The 14,631-nt window shown below is 36.7% G+C and overlaps 1 protein-coding gene across 5 annotated transcripts in view; it reads right to left on the reverse strand.

Annotated features, from left to right (window-relative positions):
• The window catches only part of LOC128227692 (CD109 antigen-like), a 44,679-nt gene extending 36,897 nt beyond the window's left edge, over window positions 1-7,782 (reverse strand). For 4 of the 5 annotated variants that reach the window (XM_052938459.1, XM_052938455.1, XM_052938457.1 and 1 more), the window contains exons 1-3: window positions 7,624-7,778; window positions 7,135-7,338; window positions 2,754-2,899 (exon numbers count right to left, since the gene is read on the reverse strand). In XM_052938459.1, the coding sequence (XP_052794419.1) occupies window positions 2,754-2,899; window positions 7,135-7,193 (205 nt within the window). In that variant the 5' untranslated portion in view covers window positions 7,194-7,338; window positions 7,624-7,778. Of the gene's footprint in view, window positions 1-2,753; window positions 2,900-7,134; window positions 7,339-7,623 lie in introns of all 5 variants that reach the window. The other variant, XM_052938456.1, reaches the window with a different exon arrangement.
• Between the last annotated feature and the right edge of the window lie 6,849 nt (window positions 7,783-14,631).

Here is a 14,631-nt window from a genome sequence, read left to right on the forward strand (position 1 = left end):
CAACCATGTTTATGTTTTTGTGTTGAAAACATTTTCAAAATAATGTTCGCGGTAAACTTTAACTTTCTCCCATTGGTCGTCAAACTGTTTGGAGACACCTACTTGTCGAGGTTAATGCAACACTTTTTACACCTAGGCCAAACAAGTTTAAAGTTATTGTATGGACAAAGTTTTCCAAAGAAGATTTAGTCGAGGGTTACTAGTAATCATTACAATTCTTTGGTTCCAAATTGTTCTTGGGTTGTTTTAGCTGACAAATACTTAAAATCATTACCTTGACCTATGACCTACAAAACACGTTATCAAAAGGACCATCTTATGACTAAGTACAGCCAACTACTGAGGTTACAAGGTCATATGTCAAACTGATGTCTGTAAATTGTGCGGGCAAAGTTTCAAAACACGATGTCCTTGACCCTTGATCTACTTATCCGAAAACTAAAACGGAAAATCTGTAGGTTTGGAGCCATTTAAGTTTAATGATAATAAGTCAACCCATTTTTAAGTTAATCACACCGACCTTGATATTTGTCCTACTTAGCCCAAACACATTTTAGCAAATAATTATTTTGAACAAAATTGCCCGTGAAGTTGATTTGTGACCTACGGTTCCAAATAGTTTGCGGTCGACTTCTGGTGAAGAACTAGTATAACCAATCTCTGAAATGTCATGATGCCAAGTCCCTAATAGGTGAACAAACCTTTTAAAACGCCTTGGTCTTAAAAAAGGGCCATCTACTATTAATACTCATAGGTCAATCCCGATTTAACTGATTTTGGAGAAATTTCCACTCTGTTGTTGGGACAAACTTTTCAAAACGCATTGATCTTGACATCTGACACTCACAAAACCCAACGTTATACTAGCCTTGATCTTTGAGCTATGTACCACCGAAACAAATGGTGCCATCTACTGGTCAGGATTCACATACAACTCAAGTTTTATTGTCTAATGCCAACCGTTCTCCAATTATTGTGCATAAAAAGTTATCCAAACAACCATTCGGAACTATTAATGCAATACTACACTTCACTGACTTAGATATACAAAATGCACGTCAAAACACTACAATGCATTTAATTTAGTACTTTTATTTAAAATTTACGAACTAATGATGTACCGGCATACATCAGAGGTTGTTTACCGTGGAAAATGACCAAGGAGTTCCGAACGCCAAACAACATCAACCGTTATTTTAGACTTTAATAAAGTTACATTGTCACGCTGTTTGTGCTAACAGTGCGGCTAATTATCCCAGCACACGACTGGGTCTTCTACTTCAGTGTGTGTATACCACGTGGTAAATTTTAAGCGGCATAGACTGCCCATTGTTCAATTTTAATTTGTAAAAAAAAAGAAACGTTATCTTTGTTTTAAGTCATCATTCGAAACAAAATGTTGGCTTCCGACGTAGCATTTATGTCGTAAAGAATCACTTGATATACACACACTGAACTTGTTAGTGGACAATTACCATTAAAGTTCAAGGTCAAACCGTTCTTATAAAACTGTGCTCGAGAAGCTGACATGTTCTTTCAACCAACAGACCAAAAACACCAGCATTTGCAATCGCGAGAGACAATAAGATGGCAGATATGCCCATGCAAGCAGATTTATATGCACAAAAACACAGCTATCAATTATGAAGATAAACATATGAAGATGAGTCATATGTCTAACTGAAAAAGTATCGCTCAATTTTATGTAAGATCTGCATCTAACAATAATAAATCATTAAGTTGACCTACTTTAATAAAACTGCGGTATTAGCAAAATTAATTAATGTGGTTAAAGTGTGTGTGTGTGCTACTTACATGAGAGCTCTCTGGAAAAAGCAAATCAGCAAAAGGACAGGAGATGGAAAAATGAAAATCACCAAAATACCAGTGGAATCCGCAGAATAAGAATACCAAGTTTTCGGCATAAATTGTTCAAGCAGCAAAGAAACACAAATATAAACTAGTTCTATAAATGTAAAATGTTTGAGGTTACAGAAGGGCGACTGAAAACAAGTTATACATCGCCTTGGCCTTTTCTATTGTTTCAAAAAAATAGACCGCTCTTTTCCGCAAATGAAAACTACCAAAAAAAATCTTTGTTAATTTACGTATGATACTTCATAGCAATTATTCATAACAAGTAGAATCGACCGAAACAATTATAAATAGAATTTAAAAATTCGAGTGGCATTCATGTAGGATGTAGAATGAACTAGTAAATCTCGCGCGCTATCACGCTTGATGGAAATTGCCATTTTGGCCAGGGGCCATGATTACAATCAGTCTCAAGTCTGAGTTCATACTCAAGTGGCAAAACTGCAAATCTTTATTTCATTGTTTTATCATATCTTGTTTACTTTTGATGAGTAATTTTTTTGAATTTAATTACTTTTATTCGATTGTTTGTTTTGGTAAACGGATGAAATGAAGATGATTTTTTGTAATTCAATAAACTGCTTTTCTGAGTCTGAGTCTAGACTGGGACTTGAGCCTGTTCGTTATCATGGCACCGGGGCCTTAAAGATCGAGTGAATGCTATCGAAATATATATCAAGCCAAAAAAGAGTTTTCAGTGTATTCGAAGTTTGTTTTCGTTCTTGCAAATTATATTCAACAATATTATAGTTATTTCCTTCGATTTTTCTTCGAGGGAATATAGACAATCGTAAAAAGGTAAAATGTCAAATGATAGAAGTAAATCAAGACCATGCGCTTAGTTACAATACACTTCATATAAAACTACGATAACATACTGTATACAGTGGACGAAATGGTTTCATTCTCCCAGGTGGTCAGTTCAGCCGTGACGGTTTCCCCGGCAACGGGCGTGAGGAAGTGTACGACAACTTTGAGAGGATCGTTGGAACGAATTGTTCTTGGGAACAACATCACGTATGAACTGAAACAAGTTACGACATGATAAGTAGATAATTCTATAAACAGCTGGGGATTTTCCATTAATATTTGATATCTGGTAAGTGTGCCCATCTTAATTATCTCGTCCGTCCGACAGAAAATGCTTCGTGGCCGGTGTAACGTTGTAAACTGACCCCCATAGAATAATGACCACCCGGTCATTATTTTATATAGAATAATGACCCCTTTCTATAAAATATTGACACCCCTTATAAAATAATGACCCCCCGATTTTATCTATAAAATATTGACCCCCACCTAACCTATTACTAACATACTCTATATCAATTCAAGTCACTGTCGTGTTTATATTGCTTATATGTGTTGTTGTTGTTGTTTCCCAGTTTTATGACCCTCCCGCTTCTTAATGAGGACATTATGGTGTGGACATACCAGCTTTACATGATCGAGGAAGACCCCAGGTGCCTCTCCGGGCAATTTTCAGGCTCGGGCGTGCACCTGGGTAGAACCAGCGACGTTCCGCAAGCTAGCTGGTTAGCTTCCTCACATGAAAGATCTTGACCGTGCGCCTCGGTGGCGCAATGATAGCGCGCTTGCTTATTAAAGCGGGTAAGTCTCACCAAAGGGATATTGTTTCACCATATCAAACCTTTGCCAATAGAAACAGATAACCTAATGGAATGGGGATACATAAAGGAATCCTTTTGCAACTTGAAACCTCTGCAACTTTCAAGGTACACGGTAGAACATACTTAGAACATAGATCAAGAAACCCTTGCTTTAAAGGTGCATTACTTTTTGTTTAGAAAATGTTTTAGGTCTAATTATTTTTGTTACCTATAAATGTATCATTCAAGTATTTCAACTGAAGTTTTATTTTTCCAAGGTTTTTCCAAGATTCGTTGAGATAGTACCTTTAACAGCCTCGTAACTTTGTGACATCGCATTATGTTACGCATAAATGTATATAATTATTAATTTACCTTCTGTACAATGTAGTGTAAGCATTCTGGAACTTATAGTAACGGTGATTTTGTCCGAAATGTTAGAAGAAACATCATTTTGTTATTGAATCCTACATGTTGCACTAATTTCGTAATAGCATGGGCTCGCGGGCTCATTACGAAAAAAATGCTATTGACGGTAAAATAGTTCATTTTCTGGAGTGTAAGATTGTATAAAAGGCAATTATTACGTGGAAAAGCACATTGTTTTATGCCACCCCTAAAAGTGATGTCAAATACTCTTAACCTTCTTTATGTCACCTATATGTCACTCATAATTATATACCTCCAAAAATAGGCGAAACTGGTATGGGGTAGCCCAGTGGTTTTATTACCTGTGACGCTCCTCGTCGTTAGAAATGATTCAAATTTCAGTCTATTGTTGAAGAGACATCCTTCTTTGGATTTGGGGTATTGGTGTCACTTTTCAGGCGTTTTTAAGTAGAAAAAGTAAACAATGATATCAATATAAGGCATAAAGTATGCAAATCGGTTGTGGGGAAGTCCCATGGTTTAGGACATGTGACGCCCATGACAATAAGAATTAAGGGTCATAACTCCCGAACAGGTGGAGCAAATCCATTTTTTCTTTCTGCACAACAAGATATCGGTAGTAGTAATCCCTGAAAGTTCGAATCAATTCACTCCATTAATGAGTGGAGAGTTGCGGTCACAAACAAAATGTTGCACGTACGCACGCACGGACGGGTGCCATTACCACATTCTCCTCCGATACCTATCGGTGGGGATAATTATGTTGTAAGTGTACCTTAGATGTGTTAGGGTAAGAGTTTGGGTAAGGGGATCGTTATTCTATAAGGGGTCACAATTATATGTGAGTGTCATTTTTCTACGTGTGGGGGAGTCATAATATAATAACCCCCCGGTCCTAATATTATGACCGGGGAGTCACTATAATATATAAAATAATGACCGGGGGGTCATTATTCTATGGGGGTCAGTTTACAACGTTACACCGGCATTTGTAGTGTGGTCTTATGCCCCGGGCTTGGCCCAAAATTTGCTTAGAGAAAAAACATGACATGCATTTTCGTAATGCACAACAACGATAATACATTCGGAACTCCTAGGCCATTTTTATCCAAAACAACCTCGGATGTATGCCGGTACATCAGTAGAAGTAGTTCGTATATTTTATCTATTTCATTAATTACCTAAAGTGTTTTAGCTTGAATTTTCATCTAAGTTTAAATTGATTGCCAGTGGAGTGTAATATTGCAAACATAATTAAGATACCCAAGAGATAAATCATTACGTTTAACTGCTAAATTAAATTACTACGCGATCTACTAGCAGCGGACAACTTATATCCGTATACATCCGAGGTTGATTTTGATGAAAAATAAAGATGGCCTTCGAATGAACGATAAGAGTGTGGTAAACAGAATGTGCTGCATGTCGGCGGTTGAACAGATACTTGTCAGTTTTCCAAGTTTTTACACGTTCGGGTGACTTTCATTTAAATCAAATCACTTGTTTACGCGGAAATGTTTTAACCACTTTATTTACGCGGAAACGTTTTTGGAAAGATAATTATCATACGATTTCAAACAGGCTGAAAGTGCCACCTGTTACCTTTTCATGCTGTTTAGCAATAACAGGTTATCTAGATATGATTTGCGAATTCCACTAAGTTCAAACATATTTATTTTACAACGATTGTGAACAAGTTATAACAACATTATATTAATCACTCTCGTTGGCACGATTTTACACGAGAGTGTGATGTTCTGTTGTGGGAGAACCCGGAGAAAACCCACTTGTCCAGCTTGGTGACCACGAACCAAACTCACATGCGTCCGAGCCGGGAATCGAACCCGGGTCGCCTAGGTGAGAAGCGAGTGCGCTAACCACTGCGCTAACCGGGCAACCGAATTCCACGTTATTATACATAATAACTGGTTTACTCGATAAGATTCGTGTTACCGCTTACCTAAAATATAGCACTAGTTGGTTATCAAATTATGGTTTGCGAATTGCACTTAAAAAATTAGTAACATTTTAGTCTTATGATTTTACCAAAAAAGTTTCGCGAGTATTACCTAGAGAGCTAGATATTTACTGCGAACTAAAAGTTGACACAAAACAATTGGCTATATATGGATATGGTCATATTACGGGAGTATTCACTTATTCCACGATAGGAATGCAGTTTAATGTTTACGTTTTCATTTTGTGTTTTTAATCATTATTAAGGCCAACAATTGAACCTTTGACCTAACATAAAACAAACAAATAAATAAAGAAAAAAACGATAAATGTATGGTATATACAAACTATATTAAATGAAACAGCACATTGTAATGAACAGTTCATACAGATAATGAGGTAATTTAGAATGATGCATTATAAATTTATAATTCTATTATTCAATCGCAAGCATACTCGTACACTAAAGCTATGGTGCTATGAGTACAACATAGATTTATCCTTACATCAAACCTCTGATGAGAATGATCTAATTAAAGTAAAACAACATATAATTATATACCCTGTAAAACACTCATGGTCAATATTGCTCCTGGGGTATACCGGCGAAATAGGGAAACGGGCCGTGTTATTACCTTCCAGGTCTCGTCTGGCTGTGCCGGGTGAATGTGGTGGTTTTTTTCTTCAAGCCATAAAAGCGGGAAATGGGCGTTACCTATACGGTCCCTGGGGTGCGGGGGAATTTGGCGGGGATTTTACCAGCAGTTTGTCCCCAAATGGGGGGGGGGGGGGCTTGACAGAAAGTCAAAGTTTCCGCTGTTCGCGGACCGAGTGGGGGTGGCGTGGGGTGTTGTTACAATTGACTAATGCATTAGAGAGTAAATGTAGTGCCTTGAACTACAGTTATCCGTCACATGGGACATGTCTTTTAATTAATAAACGACACCGCCGTGAAAACCGGCACTCAGTGTCGGTCTCATGCAGTAAGAGGTTAGTCTATTAAGGTCGTGGGTGATAATGCTCAGACAGATTGTAATCCTGTTCAGAGCTACTCTCGTTCTTTTCTAATGCGTACCAGAGTATGCCACTCTCACGCGGGACAATCGTTTAACGTACCTCCTGGAAGACAGTTAATTTTGCTAGTCGAATGTTCTGTCCATCGCGACCCCACATCCCAAGCTCCAACCGCCCCCATACCCCAAGCCACAGCACCCCTGGACGTACAATCAAATGTCAAACCACAAATCAACAGACCCGCCACCACGTTACACGAAACTAAAGTATACATATACGGTTCACTTACTTTTTAGCGACTGCTCCCGTTACCATAACGGCTATTGAGATCAAGGATAGCCAAGACATGGCGGCGCTGTACCACAGTCCCAGATGGAAAATATCACAATAAAATCACGTTTTCAAAATTACACCGTCTCCGACAATAAAATGCGACCTGACACAGGCCCGCTGTAACTTGCACTCGGAGGGTGTTGTGTACAAGGCCCACTTTCTGGACAAGATGAAAAAAAAAGAGAAAAACAGACACGAATTAGATACGGTTTAAATTTTTATGATCTTATGTTTGAATGTTAAAAATCACGAAACAAGTACGCTGCATGAACTATTAATGCATTGTTTGATTTTTTATGCGACTAGCGCGTTTCAAACGCAGAAATTATTATAGCTATAAATCGTATTTATGTAATTGCATGTTGGTGTTAAGTAGACATTAAATGCAATACACGCATAATTCGTCATAAGCCTCATTCTTTGCTAAAAACAAACTTATATTTACTCTGAAATTGTTTTCACTTGAACAATACTCCAGAAAAACGTAAATCATAAAAATAAATTCCGCTACAAATTGTTGAACCTAAAGTCACCCACGTTGGTTCTTTTTGGTTAACGACATGGCCTGAACCTGCATTTTATATGGTGGCTTGAGCTAGTGTTTACAGGTAGAAACGCATGTTTAATTGCTTGACCCCGAAAAAAACCATATCCCGGAGTTTGCATATTAATTGCTGTTGTCAAAACGTTATAAATGGGCAAAAACTGCTGAAAACGCTAGTTTACACAACAGGCAAAACCACAAAGCTTCGCCGCGCAAGGTCGAACCTGGTGCAAATCTTAACCATCTGATAAAATAAATCACGTTTTATGTAGATAAAACTTACGAAATATGCATGTTTTCACTGATGCTGCGCTTGTTAATCTAGCCAACCAGCTTGCGTTGTTACGTGTTTTGTTTTCCAAGTATTTGAGGAACTGCCAAGCTGTTACTAAAACTTAGAAATATATATATATATGTGTTGTTGTTTTTACTGATCACGTTACCTGCCTCATGGAGCCACCGGCACCGGCGACGGTGGTGTACCAAAAACAAAAAATAAATGTCGGGTCATTATTTGGTGATATGAACATTCGGAACTCTTCGGTCATTTCCCACCGAAAACAACCTGAGATGTATGCCGGTACATCAGAAGAAGTAGTTCATGAGCTTTAAAATAACAGTGTTAATTAAGTGTACTAGAAATTTTTGCTATTAAGATCAGACATTGTAAAGATGTGAAAGGAATATGTACTGGTATTGGGAACTTTTAGATTCCGCAATTTGCAATTAACTGATAAATTGAAATTAATACGCGATCTACTTGCAGCGTACTTAAATGTAAAGATTTCTGATATTGTAAACAATTCATATACATCCGAAGTTGTTTTGCGATGAAAAATGACCAACGAGTTCCGATTGGATATTAACATATGGAAAATTCATTTATTTATTAAAATATAAAGATTAGAAGTATTATTGATGAGCACCACAAATATGAATTGTCACTTACATGTTTCAAATAAAAGACCATTAATAACATTGCAATGTTAACAATGCTATGAAACTCAGCTAAGATAATTTAAGACGTGTATGTGCTTCTTAGGTAGGTCGATCAGTATTAAGTCATCATGAACGCTGTACAACTTAATTTAATTGTTTCCAAAATATGTTATGAGTATTTATATGGCTATTTATGTTTGAATTGATGATATAAATGCATGCACTTACCAAAAAGTATAACAACATGCTTATAGGTTTTATTAGATAAAACAGCACAACATAACATACCATAATTAGACATTAAATGTAACTACATTCACATGAACTCGTGACATACTTGGTATTTAGTTATGTAACGGTCATGTACTTTATTGGCCTCAGGCAAATTATGCCGACTTCCAGTACTCTGAAACTTTGTTTATTGTAAGTCGTTCCCATGTACAAAAAAACGCAAATAAAAAGGACGACATCCATGCCATAAGCGGAGCCAGAGAGTGTGTGTGGGGGGGGGGGGCACCCGACGCCCCCTCCACCCGCCCACATTAATCGTCCACGTTTAATTAATTTCAGTATAGGAGAAAAAAGTATTTAAAGTGACACTCTTATTCAAAATCAATACATACACATGTAAAACAAACATAAATTTTGAGTGATACACCCTCAAATACTTACTAAATAATGCACTTATGGAAAATATTAATTACCATAAACAATATTATAACCGTGTATTTAATAGCTGAAAACGCATAAATATTAAATGATTGGTGAATGCTATAAGATTTACTGCAATCTACTATGGTCTCATAAGGTAGCAATACCGTGTTTTCTGCACATTTCTTCAAATTAAACACGGTATCCTCCATAAGATCTATCGTTTTCGACATTTATTCAACATTTTTTGTATATTAAAACAATTGTATTAAATGTGTTAAATCTTATTTTTTGAGTAAAAGTGCATCTTTAATTACGCCTAAAATGCACATTTTCGACACTATAATTAGTTATTATGTTATTGATGGAGAACTCAACCCCAACGTCAACACTAAATCGGTTTATTTATTCTCCAAGTATTTAGGCGTAAAATAAATAACCATTATGCAAATGCCATGTTTGTTTTACAAATTCAAGTGAATATAAAGATTGCCTGTCGAACAAATGCATCCTGATTGTTAAAAAATGTTTTCGATATCTTTTTTATTTTATTTCATTGTTAAAACGAGAAGCAGTTGAATTTTAAAAAACCTCACTCAGGATACATCTGGATTAAGACTACAATAAACAATCTAATTTGCATTTCAACTAGCTGTACATATTGAAATGGTTTATTACAATGTTATTTTTCTCCACTTCAAAACTTTAATCCTAACCACACACTTCAAAGTGAAGCATGATGAACGAAACATTTTGCAATATCTTGTTTTTGTTTTGTAAAAAAAAACACATTTCAAATACACGGAAAAACAACAGTCAGTAAAGTCCAACAAATAGGCCTGACTTACCAAACAACAACTGTAACATATTATTTCTGACAGAAGTATGTAAACATTGATCCTGAGACCTCCAGGTTTACATGTATGGCCACTGCGGTTGACCAGGATGTTGCTTATTATTTTGTTTAAATTGAAAAGTAATGTCGTGTGATAAAATTGACAAAAAGATGAAAAAATCTGAGACAGGCAAGATCAACCGGTCTGTCTGGCTGCCTTTTCCTTTTCGTGTCCTCCGTCCATTATTCGACCGTCTGTCTGTCCGACTGTTTGGAATAATTTATTTTTCAAATTGTTTAACATTCGGATGCTTTATATAAAACATCCATGTTTATTTTCAAAGAACTCTCTTCATGATGACTTTAGAAAAAGAAATACATAAGAAAAAGGCTATTTAAAAAAAAACGAACCTGCAATATGTTCAAAGATACAGAACAAACTGTGTCGAAGTATCTACATTTAAATGTGTATACATATTTAACAAACACAGTTAGTTCATATATAAATATAATACTCAATTATCACTATTATTGTTTCATTTATTTATTTATTTGTTGATATTAGTGTTTGTGGGTTTTTTGTTGTTGTTGTTTTTGTTTGTTTTATTTATGTATTGTTTTTCATGTATTTATTTTATTCATTTATTGTTGGCGGGGGCATAACTCTAAACGTCTTTTACAACGAATATCCAGATTCCTCAAATGTCATTGTTTAACGTTTATATATTAAAACTATCTTAAGAAAACACCCTTGTCACTAACAATTTATCATTCTAGCATAAATAAGTAAGTACGTAGAAATCTAGGCCACGTCTGGCTCACAGGGGGCAGTTACGTTTTAACTCCATTCCTGTTAGCTTTGTTAGAGATGGAGCATCTATTACTGCGTGTCAATTCACACATATTGTCAACTTGTTGAATTTAAGGCGAGGTCCCTGGTGATCTAAAATGGCCAGAGATTTTCCCAAGTTGTAAAACCTGTGTTGGAAATTGCAGCCCAGTTTCTATTTAAAGTATTTCATTAAAAGGTTTTGAAAAAGTAGTCTATGAACAAGAAGCATCTTACTTTAAAGTAATTTAAAAAAAAAATTAAATTCAAGTCATGTTTTCCTGGTGTCCTTCATGCACCAGTCAATTGTAACCACAACCCCCCAGGTCCGGTGGTATACCGGGGATAGCCGGGAAAATGGGCTGTGTTTTTACCTTCCAGGTGGCCCCGCAGTGCAGGGTGAATGCGGTGGTTTTGTCTTCACAAAAATATAGCGGTGTCCCTGGGGTGTGGGGGCATTTGGCGGGGATTTTACCATCTGTTCGTCCCCGCAGGGTGGGGATTTTACCCGGGGTTGGCTGGACCGAAAGTCAAAGTCCCCGCTATTTCTCCGGACCTGGGGGCCGTGGTTACAATTGACTGGTGCATGACAGGGGTCATTACATGGACCACTTTTATTTTTAATCTATGTAATGGCATGTCTGCAGTGGTTAAAAACTAACTTTTGCTTATGCATATGATTCTGGCATACCCGTATATTGTAAGAATAAGTCTGACATTGAGAAAGTTTTAACTGAAGATTGAAACAGAGTCAATGGCTAGTCCTTATTATGTTATCACTGCATTTTTGAAATATTGATTAAATTTTGTTTTGATCCAACTTAGTGTATATTAAACTCTAACTCTAACCTCAATATAATATGTAATAATACAGTCATAGATCACACGTCTTCTGTCAAATACTTTGGCGCTACGTACGTTCGATCAGATTTGTCTTTTAGTGAAAAACGGCAGTTAGTTAACACGGCTTCGAAACAGTGGCTCCAGCTCTTTTAGGAGCTGTGTATAAAAAAGAGCCAATGACACTTCCGAGCAAGAGCAAAAGAACGGATATCATCATAAAACGTAAGTATGACTCGTTATTGTATCTAATATCACAATTATGAGGGCTTATTTGAGAAATTGGGGAATGCAGTGCCATATAAATATGTTTAATCTTCACACGTATTTCGGTTATTTTCTAAACATATTGTTTATGGAGTTATAAAACCGATTCTCCCATCAAACAAATGCATGTTTACAAATGAAAGTAGAACATTTTCACCAATATTCAGCTGAATTTTACTCAAGAAGCTTACATTTAAGATAAAACCAGTATTATCGAGTGCTTTTATTTTGTTGGGAATAAAAATGAACACACAGTGGCTTGATGACAAAGGCTGGTTTTATCTTAAATGTAAGCTTCTTGAGTAAAATTCAGCTGAATATTGGTGAAAATGTTCTACTTTCATTTGTAAACATGCATTTGTTTGATGGGAGAATCGGTTTTATAACTCCATAAACAATATGTTTAGAAAAATAACCGAAATACGTGTGAAGATTAAACATATTCATATGGCACTGCATTCCCCAATTTCTCAAATAAGCCCTCATAATTGTGATATTACATAAAAAAAAACGAGTCATACTTACGTTTTAGGATGATATCCGTTCTTTTGCTCTAGCTCGGAAGTGTCATTGGCTCTTTTTTATGCACAGCTCCTAAAAGAGCTGGAGCCACTGTTTCGCAGCCATGGTTAACAAGAAGGCCAGTTCTCGACTTAGGTTCCAGTTACGCAACAAAAGATTATTGCACATTTTGAACCAACATACAAATAATTTTCCAGTAATGGCTTTTCTCAAATGCTATTATGATTATGCTTGTTCCATAAATCATCATCTTAAAACTATAGGCTACACAAAAAATATAAATAGATCAGTACTCAACTTGGCTGTAGATCTTACATTGGAACAAGTCTATTTCAGTCTTTTAACTGGTTACCAGTGGATAAGGGAGTTGATCAGATTATCCTGTGCCATGTTATTAAGGTAAAAAATAGCCATGCTCCAGGTTATATGGTACATTTTCCCAAGACAAAATACATTCCTATAGTACACAGACATGCTTGATAATTTAGTCTTATATGATACACTTTTGATTTTTAAATATTGTGCATAAGTGCTATTTTTATTTCTAGTAAAATATCCGAAAATAATGAGTTGTAACTAAACAATCTATCATGTTCCTTATATGATAACTGTTAATTAAAAAAAAAAAACACTTTGTGCTCAAGTGAATTTGTGATATATCTTTAACTCATAACTTGAGCCATGCTACATGTATATTTGTAATAAAGATATAATCAGTCTACTTCAATTACTTTTTGTGCTACTAATTTAAAGCAATACTATAAGGTGATCTTACTAAATTTAAATGTAAGCTTGCCTCTCTATGTCATGCCACTGACAATAAGGACCACAGTGAAACTAAGAGTTCTACGGGACCCTTTTTGTGGCATCTTCAGTGATGGTGTGTATGTCATGGATTATAAATATTTGCATGTTTGTGATATTTTTATATTTACTGTACATGTTTTGATTGTTCATGTTATACGCACGGACGAACGAACGAATAAATAAACAAATAACAGACGGACGGACAACGTAACTGCCGCCTGTGGTATGGTTTAGCGAAAAAAACATTGAGTTACAAAATACTATAAATAGAACTCAGTCACTGGCCTTTTTAGAAAGTAGGCTCGGCAGGTGCTTTGAAGCAGAAAATGCCAGTGAACTCAGTAAAGAACAAGAACAACTGGTAGCCCCTGTCACATCTAGCCGCGTTGCCACTGCGATTGCACGGCGTTGTTAAATTTCGCAGAGCGCCGTGAGATCGCAGGGGAAAAATGATATTTGTCATGAATATGACGATTTCACGGCGTTTCTTCGGAGTTCCATGGCGTTCTTCTGAGTTCTTACGGAATTCTAGTTGACGATTGACTGCGCTTTCATGGCGCTTCCGACTGCCTGCATTGAGTTGTCTCGGCACGTGCACTGCATGTGTACTACGGTTTAACTTCGCTCAAACTGCGCTGTCGACGTGTCATCTCAGAGAACGCCGAACGATCGCCGGGGAAGCGCCACCGATAACCATTGCGTTCGTATTGCGACCTCTGTGCGCGCTCTTGGCGATCCCGGAACGTTGTAGGAGACTGCGCTTCTACGGCGACCCACTCCGCTCTTACCAGAACGCTGAGCGACGGTGTTTGTTTTAGGCATGCTCAAAAGTGCGCGCCGTCGCTCAGCGTTCGATGCTATCCCATCGCGTTCACTGCCGACGCCACTGCGTTGCCACGGCGATGCTTCCGAATCTACCCCGCGAAGATCAGCGTTCTTGATTTTTCTTGAACGCCATGGGAACGCGGCCCTACAGGGGATTAAGGTTTTTAATAAATATTCGACTTATTATTAGTGTATATTTGATTGTAAACAATAAACAAAAAGTGTAAGTTAGGCATAGAGGGAGTGTTACACTATGTGTTCCAGTGTCCTATTTCACTTCCCATTCTTGAACAACGTTATTCTGAAATCTTTAAATGATTGAACTATTTATAGATTTGTGATATTTAGGTTAAAAATGAACATTTTTCTCCTTCTTTTAAATATCATTTATTTT

Source organism: Mya arenaria, chromosome 3, assembly GCF_026914265.1.
Source record: "Mya arenaria isolate MELC-2E11 chromosome 3, ASM2691426v1".
Classification (NCBI taxonomy): domain Eukaryota; kingdom Metazoa; phylum Mollusca; class Bivalvia; order Myida; family Myidae; genus Mya; species Mya arenaria.